The sequence below is a fragment of the Abrus precatorius genome, unplaced genomic scaffold (assembly GCF_003935025.1).
Source record: "Abrus precatorius isolate BTA unplaced genomic scaffold, Abrus_2018 Scaffold3, whole genome shotgun sequence".
Taxonomy (NCBI): Eukaryota; Viridiplantae; Streptophyta; class Magnoliopsida; order Fabales; family Fabaceae; genus Abrus; species Abrus precatorius.
In genome coordinates, this window is record NW_020874373.1 from 23,402,718 (window position 1) to 23,419,929 (window position 17,212).

Here is a 17,212-nt window from a genome sequence, read left to right on the forward strand (position 1 = left end):
GTATGCTGAGTAATTTATAATTATGCATATCTTTGATGTATTAAATCATTGTTTGTTAGTGGAGAGCAATGCTCAATAGGGTGTGATCCTGCTTGACTTAATGCAGGATGCTGGTTGTATGCTGAGTAATTTATAATTATGCATGTCTTTGATGTATTAAATCATTGTTTGTTAGTGGAGAGCAATGCTCAATAGGGTGTAATTCTGCTTGATTTAATGCAGGATACTGGTTGTATGCTAAGTAATTTATAATTATGCATCTCTTTGATAGATTAAATCATAGTTTGTTAGTAGAGAGCAATGCTTAATAGGATGTGATTACAAACTCTATTTTTCATTTGTTATAGTTAGCAGTAATGGAAATTCCTGAGAATCGAAGATGGATGGAGACTAGGTTGGATCATAATAGGCATTTGAGACACGAGTTTGTTAAAGGAGTTAATGAATTTATTGAGTTTGCAACTACACAACAAAGCTTCCAAAAGTATCAACAATTAAGGTGTCCTTGTAAGAAATGTCAATGTAGAAGGTTCCATTATGTGGATGATGTTATGGTACATCTTTATGAACAGGGATTCATGAAAAATTATTACTACTGGACAAATCATGGTGAGAGAATGCTACCAACCCCACCTACTTTGGTGGAAGAATCATATTATGGTATGAATAACCAAAGGGAAGAATTCAACCCATATGAGCAAATGATCATGGATCATGTTGGTCCCGAAGTTGGTCAAGTTATGGAACAACAACCTGTACTAAGAGAACAAAACTTTGAAGAAGATCCAAATTCAGATGCTCAAAAATTCTATGACATGTTGGCAAGTGCACAAGCTCCGTTATGGGATGGATGTCATACTCACTCAAAATTATTAGCTTCTTTAGTTACTCTAAGTTTAAAATTTGACTACAACATGTCAGAAGGATGTTTTAATCGTATGGTTCAATTTATGGGTGAAGCCATGCCAAATGGAAATCTAATGGCTTCAAATCTTTATCGTGCTAAGAAATCAGTTGCGAATTTGGGATTGAGTTGTATAAAGATTGATTGTTGTCAAGATGGATGCATGTTGTTTTGTAATACTGATGAAGATGATAATGTTACAACTTGCAAATATTGCCACAAGGATCGATATAAAATAACTTGTAGAAGGGGTATTAAAAAAAAAGTCCCTATTAAAAGAATATGGTATTTCCCAATAACTCCAAGACTTCAAAGATTGTACTCTTCAATGGCTACTTCATCACACATGAGATGGCACCGTGAGAATCACAGGGATCCTTGTGTGTTGTGTCATCTAGCAGATGGAGAAGCTTGGAAGCATTTTGATATCATGTATCCTAAATTTGCTGAAGATCCTCGAAATGTTAGATTGGGATTATGTGCAGATAGGTTTAATCCTTTTGGACAATATGGTAAAGCTTACTCATGTTGGCCAATCATTCTAACACCATATAATCTTCCACCTGGGATGTGCATGAAAAGAGAGTTTATGTTTCTTACAATCCTCATTCCTGGTCCAACAAATCCCAAAAGCAAGATTGATGTGTACATGCAACCTCTCATAGAAGAATTGACAAGTTTGTGGAATAATGGCATTCTAACCTATGATATATCATTAAGACAAAATTTTAACATGAAAGCAGCTTTAATGTAGACAATTAATGACTTTCCAGCTTATGATATGTTATCAGGTTGGTCAACTGCAGGTAGACTTGCTTGCCTAATATGTATGGAACATACAAAGGCAAGTCATTTAAATCATAGCTATAAGAACACATTCTTTGATTGTCACCGTCAATTTCTTCCAAATGATCATTCATATAGGAGGAATAAAAATACTTTCAAGAGGCGTTGTGTTAAGATGTCTTCTCTGCCTCCTCGTTTGTGTGGAGAAGAAATTTGGAAGAGAATTTCACACTTGCCATTCATATGGGAGTCTTAAGGGAGGAAGTTACCTGAGTTTGGTAAACATCATAATTGGACTAAAAAAAGTATATTTTGGAAGTTGCCTTATTGGAAAGCACATCTTCTTTGTCATAACATTGATGTCATGCATACTGAGAGAAATGTGTTTATGAATGTGTTTGACACTGTTATGGATATTAAGGGTAAGACGAAAGATGTAGTGAATGGAAGATTAGATTTAGCAAAATTATGCAAAAGGAAGGATCTTGAATTAAAAGATGTTGGAGGTGGCTAATTTATTAAACCAAAAGCTAAATATGTTTTAACCAAGTCATAAAGAATAAGTGTATGTCAGTGGATTAAACAACTTAATTTTTTAGATGGGTTATGCATCAAATTTAGGTAGATGTGTTGATATTAAAGAAGCAAAGTTTCATGGAATGAAAAGTCACGATTGTCATGTATTCATGCAGTGATTACTTCCCATTGCATTTGATAGTCTACCAAACACTATTTGTAAACCACTTGTTGAACTTAGCCACTTTTTTAGAGAATTGACTTGCACTACACTGCACATAGACAAGTTAATAGATATGGAACGTGTTATTCCTATGTTATTGTGTAAGTTGGAACAAAATTTTTGCCAACTTTTTTTGATTTGATGGAACATCTTCCAATTCACTTGCCCTATGAAGCACAAGTTGGTGGTCCAGTTCAATATCGTTGGATGTATCCATTTGAGAGGTATAAATTTTTAAAACATCTTAATATAAAGATATTTTTGTTTATCTTTATTACTAAATGTTTTAATAAATTACAATGCATGAAATTTAGGTTCTTGTGATCTGTGAAAGAAAAAGTGAAGAACAAGGCCAAGATAGAGGGGTCCATTTGTGAAGTCTATTTAGTAGAAGAATGATGAATCCATATTTTTACTGATAGTTTAGCATAATTCTAGCTCATTTAATAAGGAAAATATATGAAGAAAGCAGAAAAACTCAGAAAAAGAGAATGATTGAAAGTTTTATTTCAATTTGTAGTTATTTTCACATTTGTAGAATTTATGCTTAGTTCTTAAGGAATTTATCTTGTTTTTGAAGGAATAATCTGAGCAAAAGTCATAGAAATGGATTATCAATGGAAAGGAAGAGGAAGAATGGCAATGTTGGACTCCAAAATACAAGAATTATGGGATGCAGCCTGGGCGTGATCACTATTGTTAGCGAAAGTGATCATTTCAGAGCCTAAAGGAGAAGAAGAGCCTGTGCGTAATCACTTTTATTTACAAGAGTGAGTGTTGCCAGTGTACGTTATCACTTTCGTCAACGAAAGTGAGCGTTCCAGAGAAGACTCCATTCCTGATGAACTGCGCATTATCACTTTCGCCAACGAAAGTGAGCGTTCCAGAGGCACTTGTATCAGGACAGCTTGCGCGTGGTTACTATTACTCACGAAAGTGATCACGCGCAGCCCTCGACCTCCTGCGTTGCCACTCTTATGAATTAAAGTGAATGTTCCAGAGAAGCCTTCAACTCTGCAAGTTGCGCGTGGTTACTCTTACTCTTGAAAGTGAACACGCGCATTACATAAAGCTTCTGCGTGGTTACTCTTGTGAAGAAAAGTGACAACGCGCAGAACTGGGGTTTCTATATATACATGATTGAAGTGCGAAAACTGGGGTCTTTTGCTCATTTTCTGTTTTGTTAGTTAGATTCTCGTTGAGAGAGAGTGGAGAGAAGATTGGGGTCGAAGCTTGAAGCTCCAAGAAGAGGGATCGGATTGGAGCTTGTGGCCATGGCTGCTCTGCATTCTTCTTCATCTTCTTCTTCTTCTTTCTCTGTTTTTGTTGCAATGTGTGCTTAATTTCTCATAGTTAGGGGTTTATGGAACTCGAATTGATGTATTGATTCGACTTTATCTTCTGAACTTTAAGTTCTTGGATTAATTGAGTTGTTAATTCTGCTTTTCATGCAATCTTTGAATGGAAATTCATTTGATTAATCAAGAGGAATCTTTACCAATGGGAATTGGATTGTTTGCTCCGATCTGAATTGGCAACCAGAGTTTAGGGATTTCTTAGGGATAAGGAGACCTAATTCTGCAATCTTATAGTTCTAATTCTTAATGCAACCTGAAATTGAATCTCACCTAAGGGATTAGGGAGGTTTAGTGGATTGTTAGGGTCAATGAGTTAAGGAATTAACCTTTGGCTAGGTATATGTGAAACTGATTGTCAATTATTCAATTGCTTGAATGTTCAGAGGATTTAATTGGATTGATATTGATATTCTTGTGAAGTAAATTCCTAACTATCCTTCATTGCTATTTCATTTCATCACAAATCTTATACTCTATTTTTCTGCAAGTTCTTTACTTTTGATTGCTCTGATTATTGCTTTTATATGATACAACTCTCTTCCCAAATTCGTATGGCTCAAATGGTTATTTTTCTGTGAAGTGATAATTGAGTTCCTAATTCCCTGTGGAGACGATACTCGGATCTTAAATTTACTCATTACTTGCTGCAATCTTAGTGCACTTGCTAGTGTTTAGATTGCAAACAACAAGTTTTTGGCGCCGTTGCCAGGGAATTAGAGTTTCAATATCATTAGTAACATAAGAATAGCTAGATTGAGTATTTTGTTTCTCTGAATTTCTGTAGTATTAGTCTGTAGTTAGACATTTTGTCCATTCTGCATAATTCTGCAACTTTTAAACTTGTGTTTCAATTACTTTTACTGATATTTGCTGCATAATTTTCGTGGTGCAGTTCTGAATACTAACTTGTAGTTTACTTTTGCTTCATTTTGATTTGTATATGCGTGGCAAAAACAAAAACAAATCAACTCTAGTCTTTGATCCTGACATAGACATAACCTTAAGGAGATTGAGAAAAGAGTCTAGAGCAGAAAAAGTCATAGGGAGTGATAGTGAATTAGAAGCTGTCCATTCTCTAGAATTTCAGAACAATCCTAGAGTGAAAAGAACACCTACATCTTTGAGACAACTAAATTCAGAAATAGAGATGGCAGAACAAAATAGAATTAGAACATTAGGGGACTATGCAATTCCTAACATGCAAGGTTTTAACTCTTCTATAATCAGGCCAACTATTCAAGCCAACCATTTTGAGATTAAACTTGCTTTATTACACTTAGTCCAATAAGATCAATTTTCTGGTAGAAATTCTGATGATCCTAACCTACATATTTCAAATTTTCTACAACTATGTGACACCATAAGAATAAATGGGGTTAGTGAAGAAGCCATCAGACTGAGACTATTTCCTTTTTCCTTGAGAGGTAGAGCAAAATGCTGGTTACAAGCTCAACCACAAGGAAGCATTACAACCTGGACAGAACTTGTGAACAGGTTTCTAACCAAGTACTTCCCTCCATCCAAAGCTGCTAAGCTGAGAGGAGAAATTACATCCTTTGTTTAGCAAGATGGAGAATCATTGTATGAAGCTTGGGAAAGATGCAAAGAATTGCTAAGAAGATGTCCACATCATTGTATTCAAGATTGGATGCAATTGGAAACTTTTTATAATGGGATGAATGCAGTAACAAGAACAATGGTTGATGCTGCTGTTGGAGGTTCATTAAATACAAAGTCCTTGGAAGAAGCTCAGAGGATTATTGACATGATGGCATCTTCAATGTATCAGAATTCAAACTCAAGGAATCAAGGAAGAAACTCTGGTCATGAAGCTAAGGTTCTGGAAACTTTTCTTGCACAAAATCAGCTACAAAATCAAATGTTTTCAGAACAATTAGCTGCCTTAACACAACAAATCAACAATCTGCAAACAGGGAGTATGCCTACCAGTCAGCTAAGTTGTGATTTTTGTGGAGGAAACCATGCAAATGGTGCATGTGAGGCATCCACAAGTGAACCACAAGAGCAAGTGAATTATATGAATAATTTTCAGAGACAACAGCCATCATATCCCCCTGGATTTCAATTTTTGAATAATAGAACTCAGCAGTATTCTAATTGGAATAATCAATATTCTGCTGGAAAGAATTCTAACTCAAATTTTCCTTTTTCTAATGCAGGTCCAGCAACACAACAGCCTTATTTTCAGAGGAATTCATCCACTCAACCTCAAGGAAATCAAAAATTTTCCAAACCTATGAATGAGAGGTTGACTGAGATGGAAGAAACTATGCTGCAATTCATGAAGGTGACTCAAACAAGCTTCAAAAACCAAGAAGCTTCCATGAAGAAACTAGAGACACAGATTGGACAATTAGCTGAACAACTATCCAGCAGGGATGAAGGAAGATTTCCAAGCAATACAGTAATCAATCCTAAAGAGCAATGTCAAGCCATAACTACAAGGAGTGGAGCTGTAGTTGCAAGCCCTAAACCAGTAGAAAAGAAAGTGAATGATGCAGCAGAAAGAAACATTGAACAAGATCTGCAACAAGGAAATTTTAAGCTATTGAAGAAAGACCATTCAGAAGAAAAAGTAGATGTTCCTATGAATTCTGAAAGGAAAACCAAAAAGCAACTCTTTGAGGAAGCTTGTAAGCCAATAGACCCAGAAAAATACAAGAGGCTGCCCTATCCTCAGAGAGTCCAAAATCCTAAACAAAAGGAACAATTTGAAAGGTTTATGAATGTCTTTAAGAAATTACAAATTAACATTCCTTTTGCAGAAGCTTTGGAGCAAATGCCTTCATATGCAAAGTTCATGAAAGAACTACTTTCCAGAAAAAGAAAGCTAGAGCATGAAAAAACAGTACCTTTGACAGAGGAGTGCAGTGCCATTCTCAAGAGAAAGCTTCCTCAAAAGCTGAAAGATCCTGGATCATTTAGCATTCCTTGTGAAATAGGAAACTGCACTGTGGGAAGAGCATTGTGTGACTTGGGAGCAAGCATAAATCTGATGCCATTGGCTGTTCTGCAGAAACTTGGCATAGAGGAAGTGAAGCCCACCAACATTACACTGCAGCTAGCTGATAGATCATACACTTATCCATATGGAGTTGTTAAAAATTTATTAGTTAAAGTTGATAAGTTTATTTTTCCTGCAGATTTTGTGATTCTGGACATGGAAGTGGATTCTAACATTCCTTTGATCCTAGGGAGGCCATTTCTTGCAACCGGGAGAGCTTTAATAGATGTGCAAAAAGGTGAACTTATGCTTCGAGTTCAAGATGAGAAGGTAATATATAATGTGTTTGAAGCTTTAAAATATCCAGTTGAAGATAATACATGTATGAAGGTAGATATACTGGATGCTTTTATGACACAACACCATATGAAAGAATTTGATGAAACTGCTGTGTTAGAAGAAATAATATCTGCAGGGAATGACAAATCTGAAACTCTGAATGAAGAAGATATCATGGAAATGCAGCAGCAATTGGAAGCTCTGCCGATGCAAAAACCTGCAGAAAATTTGGTGAAAGAAGAGCTGAAAAAGGACGCTAAAGAAGAGGAAAAGCAAAAGTTAGAACTGAAACAACTCCCTTCACACCTGCGGTGTGCATTTCTGGATGAGAAACATGAAAATCCAGTCATCATCAATAATGAACTTAAGGAAGAACAAGAGGAAAAATTGCTTAGAATTTTGAGAGAACACAAATCTGCAATTGGATGGAGTATTGCAGATCTGAAAGGTATAAATCCCTCATTTTGTAAGCACAGAATTTTATTTGAAGAGAATTTTAAACCTGTTGTGTAGCCACAAAGGAGGTTAAACCCAACTATGAAAGAGGTAGTTAAAAAAGAGGTCATAAAGTTGTTAGATGCAGGAATAATATACCACATTTCTGACAGCAATTGGGTAAGTCCAGTCCAAGTTGTTCCAAAGAAAGGTGGTATGACAGTTGTACCTAATGAAAAGAATGAACTTGTCCCTACTAGGACTGTGACTGGATGGAGAATGTGCATAGACTATAGGAAATTAAATAATGCAACCAGAAAAGACCATTTCCCACTACCGTTTGCAGATCAAATGCTAGAAAGACTTGCTGGACATTCATTTTATTGTTTTCTTGATGGGTATTCAGGATATAATCAAATAGCTGTGGATCCTTTGGATCAAGAGAAAACGACATTTACATGTCCATTTGGAGTCTTTGCATATAAGAGAATGCCATTTGGTTTGTGTAATGCCCCTGCCACTTTCCAAAGATGTATGCTTTCTATTTTTTCTGATTTGGTAGAAAACATCATAGAAGTGTTCATGGACGATTTCTCTGTTTTTGGTGATTCTTTTGATGATTGTTTAGCTAATCTATCCACTGTTTTGCAGAGATGTCAAGATACTAACCTTGTGTTAAATTGGGAGAAGTACCATTTCATGGTACAAGAAGGCATTGTCCTTGGTCACAAAATTTCAGAAAAAGGAATGGAGGTGGACCAAGCTAAGATAGAAGTCATTAGTAAATTGCCTCCACCTATCAATGTTAAGGGAGTTAGAAGTTTTTTAGGACATGCTGGTTTTTATAGAAGATTCATAAAAGATTTTTCCAAGATTGCTAAACCCTTGAGTAATTTACTTGTAAAAGATGCAGATTTCATATTTGATGATAATTGTTTGCATGCATTTTCTGTTTTAAAAGAGAAACTGATTTCTGCACCTATTCTTGCAAAACCAGATTGGAAATTACCTTTTGAACTCATGTGTGATGCAAGTGATAGTGCAGTGGGTGCTGTGTTAGGACAGAGAAAAGATAGGAAATTACATGCTATCTATTATTCAAGCAAAGTGTTAAATCCTGCACAAGTGAATTACACAACAACAGAAAAAGAACTTTTAGCTGTTGTACATGCTTTTGATAAGTTTAGATCATATTTAATGGGTTCAAAAGTGATTGTATACACTGATCATGCTGCTCTTAAATATCTTTTGACAAAACAGGATGCAAAGCCCAGATTATTAAGATGGATTCTACTCCTCCAAGAATTTGAGCTAGAGATCAAAGACAAGAAAGGGAAAGAAAACAGTGTTGCTGACCACTTGTCCAGACTTCCTTTGGAGAGTTTAACCACTGAATCATTGGAAATAAATGAAGAATTTCCAGATGAAAAGCTGTTTGCAGTGGAAAACATGCCTTGGTTTGCTGACATTGCAAATTTTAAAGCCACTCAATTCATTCCAAAGAGGTTTACTTGGCAGCAAAAGAAGTTCTTACATGACAGCAAATTCTATGTGTGGGAAGACCCATATCTGTTCAAAATTGGAATAGATGGGTTAATTAGAAGATGCATTCCACAAAGTGAGCAAGCTGAGATACTATGGCATTGTCACAATTCAGAATATGGAGGCCACCATGCAAGTTCAAGGACTGCTGCAAAAGTCTTACAAGCAGGTTTCTTTTGGCCTACACTCTTCAAAGATGCCAATAAGTATGTGGAAAACTGTGATAAATGTCAAAGAACTGGAAATATTTCAAGAAGACATGAGCTGCCATTAACCAACATCCTAGAAGTGGAACCATTTGATGTATGGGGGATTGATTTCATGGGACCATTTCCCCCATCATTCTCACACGAATACATTCTAGTTGCAGTGGATTATGTGTCTAAATGGGTAGAAGCAATTCCCACCAGATCAAATGATGCAAAGGTAGTGATTTCTTTTATAAGAAAGAACATTTTTTCAAGATTTAGTGTGCCTAGAGTGCTGATAAGTGATGGAGGTACTCACTTCTGCAACAAGTATCTTGAAGTTGTATTAATGAAATATGGTGTGAAGCATAAGGTTGCTACTCCATACCATCTACAAACAAGTGGACAAGTGGAGGTTTCAAATAGAGAGATCAAGCAAATTCTAGAGAAAGTAGTGAACAGTTCAAGGAAGGATTGGTCAAAGAAACTGGATGACTCACTGTGGGCATATAGAACTGCTTTTAAAACTCTAATTGGTATGTCTCCATATCAGCTAGTATTTGGAAAGGCCTGTCACTTACCTCTAGAGCTGGAGCACAGAGCATATTGGACTACCAAGTGGCTTAACTTTGATTTGTCAAGTGCTGGAAAGAAGAGAGTTTTACAGTTGCATGAATTGGAAGAATTTAGACAACAAGCTTATGAGAATGCAAAGTTGTACAAAGAAAGAACCAAGAGGATCTATGACAAATTTATTCTGCAAAAAGATTTCAGACCTGGCCAGCAAGTACTATTATTCAATTCAAGATTAAAATTGTTTCCAGGGAAACTGAAATCTAGATGGTCTGGACCGTTTTTAATCAAGGAAACTTCTCCCTTTGGAGCAATTCTTATAGAAGATCTGAAAACAGGGAGAGAATTCAAGGTCAATGGCCAAAGATTGAAGATTTATCATGGAGAGGAGTTTACAAGGAACATATCATGCATGAAACTGGTTTCTCTTGAGTGAGAAACATTTAATGTCAAGCTAATGACATTAAAGAAGCGCTTTGTGAGAGGCAACTCACATTTCTAACCCAATTTAAGTTTTCTGCATTATTTTTGAATTAACAGTGTTCATAGAAGTCAAAGTCTGAACTTTTCATCTTGGTTACCTTGCTGAATTTGATGTTTGGAATAAATCTCGTAGCTGAAACAAGAATGCAGATTGGAATTAATTAGAATGCTTAAAGTTCTTGTACAGTCTGAATAATAGTTATCAAATTCTGCAAATTCTCTGCAAAATACAAAGTTCTGCATCATACTCATCATATCCTGTAATTTTGATGCAAAAGGTAAAGTTTGAAGCATGCTAAATCTGTCATTTGTAGCGAATCTGATAAATGCAATTGGACTTCATGCTATAATGTGTTATGGAAAAGTCAGAATTGCATTGTGAATATGTTAAGTAGAAATTCTGCAGAATTCAGCCTTGGATGAATGTTGCATATGTAATTAAGGGTGAACATGATGAGGGAAATAGGTATTTTATATGGTGAGTGTGTATTGGAATGATTATGATTTGTTAAGTGAGCCAATTAAAGTTTGGAGAACTTGGATTGATGAAAGGAATCACTCTTTTGCAGGAAAGCAATCACGCAGAGATGGAATTCTGAGATTTCCCCTCTGGAACAATCACTCTTGCTGATGAGAGTGATAACGCAGAGGCAGATGGGAAAAACACACTCTCTGGATCACTTCCTTTCCTTGTCAAGAGTGACCACGCGCAGGTAAGTATGAAATATTTCTTAGCGCGTTACGCCTTTTAATGAAAAAAGTGACCACGCTCAAGCAATAAGCTTGCGCGTTATCACTTTGCCTAGCAATAGTGATAACGCGCATTGCATCCAAAATTTCCAAGCTCTCTGGAACACTCACTCTGTTCGACAAGAGTGATAACGCAGAATTTTATTAATAAGAGAACGTTCACTTTTCACTTAAAAAGTGGGCACGTGCACACGCGTGACTCCAGACTCAATATAAAGGAACCACGCTCACATCCATTTAAACCTAAATCCCCATTTCCCTCTGAAATTCCTCTGACTTTAACTCTTTCGTGAAGCAACCAGCAAGCAATTGCTCCTTCTTTTTCACTGTCATTCACATTTCTGAAGCTCAAGGTACGTTCTCTGCATTCTACGAAATTATATTTAGGGTTTTTCTTTGCTGCAACTCTGGAAAAATGTCAAAAATGGCAAATAGGGAAATATCTTGACCGTATTCAATTTAAGGAACTTTAAATACTGTGAATAGGTTTTCAAAGTCATTCAATCTCCTCTGTTAACATATTCACATCTGCATTATGCGAAAAATCTGAACATGACTTTGAAAGAAATAGAAATATTCCAGTTGCCATCAACGACAATACTCTTTGCATGCAATATTTGAATGTTGATGTCTGAACTGAGTTGTATGGAACAAATTACTGCTATATATTGCACTGCCTGATTGTACAGATAGCATACTGATAGTCCTGCATTAAGCTGATATTTAGTCTTTGATGATAATGAATGAGTGCATTGATCTAATTGTATGTGATTCAAAGAAACAATAGACAATATTCTGGATGGAATTTTACTGTCAGAAGATAAATTCTTTTAGGAACCATTAGTAGTTGAAATGTGGTTGAAAATTGTGATTCTTTTTCTGCATTCTTGGTGAAATTGTGAACTCTGAGGGAACAAATTATGAAGGCCAGTTTAAAATCCCCTGAATATGGTTTGATTAATTTTGTACCTAAGTTCTGGTATATCTGAAAAGTTAAGAGAGCATGTAAAAAAATATGTTGATGACCTATAATAGCATCTCTGCGTTAACCTGATGTGCTTTGAGAGTGCGCACTCTAAACTACAAATTTAAAGGTTTAACCAATTTTGACTGTGATTGCTTAGTAATTTGCAATAGTGCTTGTGTGTTTATATGATTACATTCTCATGACAGCAACTGATTGTAAAAAGATACATACTGCAAGTTGGAATTCTGCACATGGATTGATTGAATTTATCAAGAGATGTATACTGTCACAATTTTGTGTCATGAATTTTAAACTATCAAATTACTTCTTTGTTTTTACAGCCACTTCAAAATGGTCAGAACTTCTTTGAATACACCAGTTGGACCTTCTAAGAAGACCAAAGCTGGATCTGCCAGCAACACTCCAAGAGGGAGATCTATCAGGAATTTGCAAGCTGGAACAGCCAGGAATTCTCCAACCACAAAAAGAGCAAGAACTGATGGTGTCTCACCTTCCTCACCCATTGAAATCACTGACCCTCCTCAGCCAAGAGTAACCACACCTGCAACCTATTCACCACCTCAGCCGACCAGAAGAAATGCTCCTTCTACCTCTACCCCTACTGATCATGATCCAAGATTCAGGAGTATTGCTCACGAAAACTATTTCAAGGAAAATATTCTGAGGAGGAAGATTGTCCCAGATAGAGCCTTTGAAATTGCTGAAGGCAACTACCCTGAGTACTCAGAAGAAATTCAGAAAAGGGGATGGGACAACTTCTGCTCCTTGGCTAATAATGGTTGGAGAGAAATTACACAGGAGTTTTATGCAAATGCAATGCGGTTCAAGGGAGACCAAATTCCCAAATTTCACACAATGATCAAGGGTATGAGGGTGGATTTCACTGCTACCAACATCAATCGAGTGTTGGAAATTTACACTGAAAGGCAACCTGGGCAGATGGACTTCACTGACTTTAAGAATAGTCCAGACAAGGATTATATTGAAATCCTGCACAGAATTGGAAGGCCAGGCACAACTTGGCAGCTGAACCTCGCCCTGAAACCCAAGTGTATCACCACCAAGAACTTGCTACCATTTGCTAAAGTCTGGAGTACTTTTCTGTTGAACTCTTTCATGCCAGTCAAGCATAGTTCAACCCTGGCAGTAAAGAGGGCTGAATTATTGTTTGCTATCGTTAATGATATGTACATTGATGTGGGGGAAGTAATTAGTGAATGTATCTTAAATATTTTGAAAACAAAAAGAGATTCACTAGCTTTTCCCTCATTAATCACTTTACTTTGTGAGGATGCAGGGGTTGAAGTTGGAGACTACCAAGAGAAAATCAGATCTGCTTTCCCTATCTCTGTCTCAATGGTAAAGGAAATCTATGCCACCACCTCCTGCACTTCAGCTGCACCTATCCCCACCCAGTTCAGAAAGGAGAAACCAATGAAGATGAAGGACATCCTACATCTTTTGGTTGAAAGGCAAAATCAATTGGCTGAACGACAAACTGAGCTCCACAGCAGTTTGAAGGCAGAAACTTTGCTATTGGAATGTGTGTTGATGAATCTTGGTCAGAAGATGGGAATGACCAAAGATGACTTTTATCACACACCAGATTTGGCTGAGAATGCTCAATGTCTACGCTCATCAGTCTTTAAAGACTTGCCAATCTACAAAACTCATTTTCCACAGCCAACTGAAGAAGTGGTGGAAGAAGAAGATGAGGAAGAAGATGAAGATGAAATTTCTGATGAAGAGGATGCCCAAGATGACTAGTTTAGGATTTTTGTTTTCTTTTCTGTTAATTCGAATTTTCTCTTGACGGTCTTGTAATTAAGTTTCAAACTTTTTGGTTTCATTTTAGAATTTGGGTTTGTAATTTGCACACTTGGTATATTTTGGTTTCATGCTAATTCTGAACAATTATGTTTTGAACACATTAATTCTGCAGAATTCAATCCCTTTTTCACTTGATAATTGACGGAATTTTTGGTATTTTGTGCAGAAAATGTCACAACCACACAACACTCACACACCATGGAAGCTGACACTTGCACAAGCTGCCATGAAAGGGGGGTTTCATTCTCTACCTCTTATTCATGAGTTAGCTTCACATTACACTGAATTATTCCTGAAAAACACCAAAATACTAGAATAGATAATAAATTGCTGGCTGTTAATCAAATAAAAATGATTGACAATTTTGTGAATTCTGTGTGAATTTCTTTTTAAGTTGTTTTTCCCATTCTCAAAATGAGATCACACTTAGTTCTTAAGGAATTTATCTTGTTTTTGAAGGAAAAATCTGAGCAAAAGTCATGCAAATGGATTATCAATGGAAAGGAAGAGGAAGAATGGCAATGTTGGACTCCAAAATACAAGAATTATGGGATGCAGCCTGGGCGTGATCACTATTGTTAGCGAAAGTGATCATTCCAGAGCCTAAAGGAGAAGAAGAGCCTGTGCGTAATCACTTTTATTTACAAGAGTGAGTGTTGCCAGTGTGCGTTATCACTTTCGCCAACGAAAGTGAGCGTTCCAGAGAAGACTCCATTCCTGATGAACTGTGCGTTATCACTTTTGCCAACGAAAGTGAGCGTTCCAGAGGCACTTGTATCAGGACAGCTTGCGCGTGGTTACTATTACTCACGAAAGTGATCACGCGCAGCCCTCGACCTCCTGCGTTGCCACTCTTATGAATTAAAGTGAATGTTCCAGAGAAGCCTTCAACTCTGCAAGTTGCACGTGGTTACTATTGCTCTTGAAAGTGAACACGCGCATTACATAAAGCTTCTGCGTGGTTACTCTTGTGAAGAAAAGTGACAACGCGCAGAACTGGAGTTTCTATATATACATGATTGAAGCGCGAAAACTGGGGTCTTTTGCTCATTTTCTGTTTTGTTAGTTAGATTCTCGTTGAGAGAGAGGGGAGAGAAGATTGGGGTCGAAGCTTGAAGCTCCAAGAAGAGGGATCGGATTGGAGCTCGTGGCCATGGCTGCTCTGCATTCTTCTTCATCTTCTTCTTCTTCTTTCTTTGTTTTTGTTGCAATGTGTGCTTAATTTCTCATAGTTAGGGGTTTATGGAACTCGAATTGATGTATTGATTCGACTTTATCTTCTGAACTTTAAGTTCTTGGATTAATTGAGTTGTTAATTTTGCTTTTCATGCAATCTTTGAATGGAAATTCATTTGATTAATCAAGAGGAATCTTTACCAATGGGAATTGGATTGTTTGCTCCGATCTGAATTGGCAACCAGAGTTTAGGGATTTCTTAGGGATAAGGAGACCTAATTCTGCAATCTTATAGTTCTAATTCTTAATGCAACCTGAAATTGAATCTCACGTAAAGGATTAGGGAGGTTTAGTGGATTGTTAGGGTCAATGAGTTAAGGAATTAACCTTTGGCTAGGTATATGTGAAACTGATTGTCAATTATTCAATTGCTTGAATGTTCAGAGGATTTAATTGGATTGATATTGATATTCTTGTGAAGTAAATTTCTAACTATCCTTCATTGCTATTTCATTTCATCACAAATCTTATACTCTGTTTTTCTGCAAGTTCTTTACTTTTGATTGCTCTGATTATTGCTTTTATATGATACAATTCTCTTCCCAAATTCGTATGGCTCAAATGGTTATTTTTCTGTGAAGTGATAATTGAGTTCCTAATTCCCTGTGGAGACGATACTCGGATCTTAAATTTACTCATTACTCGCTGCAATCCTAGTGCACTTGCTAGTGTTTAGATTGCAAACAACAAAGAAACATCTACTTTTGCTTCATTTTACTATCCATCAAGCATAGATTCAAGAAGGACTATAATTCCACGTAATTTTGAAGGGGAAGGTTGTTCATCTAGTCCTCCAATCTCTATTTTTAATTATCCAAGACACAGTTGTGGCAAATTCTATCAATATTACTTAGAAGAACGAGTTGAATGTTGCTCATCTATATGTTCTACAAAATTGTGAAATAGAGCCATATTTAGAGTAAGTTGATCAATGTCTTACTACATTCAATTAGATGACCTTCGCTTGGTATTTTTTTTTAATATTACTCCTAACACATTTTGTTTGATATTTGTAGTATTTATATTAAACTCCTACGAGAGCTTCAACATGATATTTCAAACTCTCAAATTGATCAAGAAATTGCCTCTCATTTTCCTAGTTGGTTCAAACGATATGTACGACTTATTTTATTTTATTTTTCAAAATAATATTCAAGTAATGTTATACTTAATTTTTTATTATGTTTAATTTTACGTTTGATAAATAGGTTCAAAATCCAGAAAATCAAATTAAAGAACCACTATTAATTTCGTTGGCATGGGGACCATTAAGAAGGGTGGAGTCTTGGCCTATTTACATCATAAATGGGTATAAATTTCACACAAAAGCATGGAATAAAGGCATGAAAACTTCTAATTATGGTATCTGTGTACGAGGAACACGTGGTGCATTAGAAGATGACTTTTATGGAATGTTGACTGATATTATTAAATTAGAGTATACTGCCATGCCCATTAAAAAGATAGTACTTTTTAAGTGTGAGTGGTTTGATAATACTCCATATCAAGGGACAAAAGTAAATAAACAATATGGAATTATTCAACTTAAGCAATCACGGAGATATAAGGTGTATGACCCATTCATCTTTGCACAACAAGCAGAACAAGTTTGTTACACACCATATCCAGAAGGACATCGTGATTGGGTAGTTGTCATAAAGACTAAGGCACGTAGTGCAATAAATAATAACTTGTTTGATAAAGTTGACATTGAAACTCCATATCAAGAAGTGCATGTTGTTGATGACCTTCATGTAATGTTGCAAATTGATTCTAATCTTTATGATGATAGTCTTGCTGATCTTAGTGGTGAAGGAGATGAAGTTGATGTTGCATCATTATTTAATCAACAAAATTCAGATGAACAGAATGATGATGCATACTCCTCAACTGAATGTGATAGTGAAACTCATAGTGAAAGTGACATTAATACTAACTTAAGTGATTCACTGTCACCTTAGGTAATTATTTATTATATTATATGTCATATTTATAATGTGTATAAAATTTACCTATGTTTTTTTTCAAGGAAATAGATGGCAGACAATAATAGTAGAGGTACAAGTCGAAGTTAATTTCGAAGTCATGCTAGAGGT

The 17,212-nt window shown here is 36.1% G+C and overlaps 1 protein-coding gene and 1 non-coding gene across 2 annotated transcripts; one reads left to right on the plus strand and one right to left on the minus strand.

The window, feature by feature from the left end:
* The first annotated feature begins 356 nt into the window (after positions 1-356).
* On the plus strand, positions 357-1,658 carry LOC113862354. The gene has a single exon (XM_027495445.1). The coding sequence runs from the start codon at positions 357-359 to the stop codon at positions 1,656-1,658; it is 1,302 nt and encodes a 433-aa protein (XP_027351246.1).
* A 3,660-nt stretch (positions 1,659-5,318) lies between these two features.
* Positions 5,319-5,425, minus strand: LOC113864142. Its single transcript, XR_003504745.1, has one exon. It is a non-coding gene; the product is annotated as a small nucleolar RNA R71 (small nucleolar RNA).
* Positions 5,426-17,212: the final 11,787 nt, after the last annotated feature.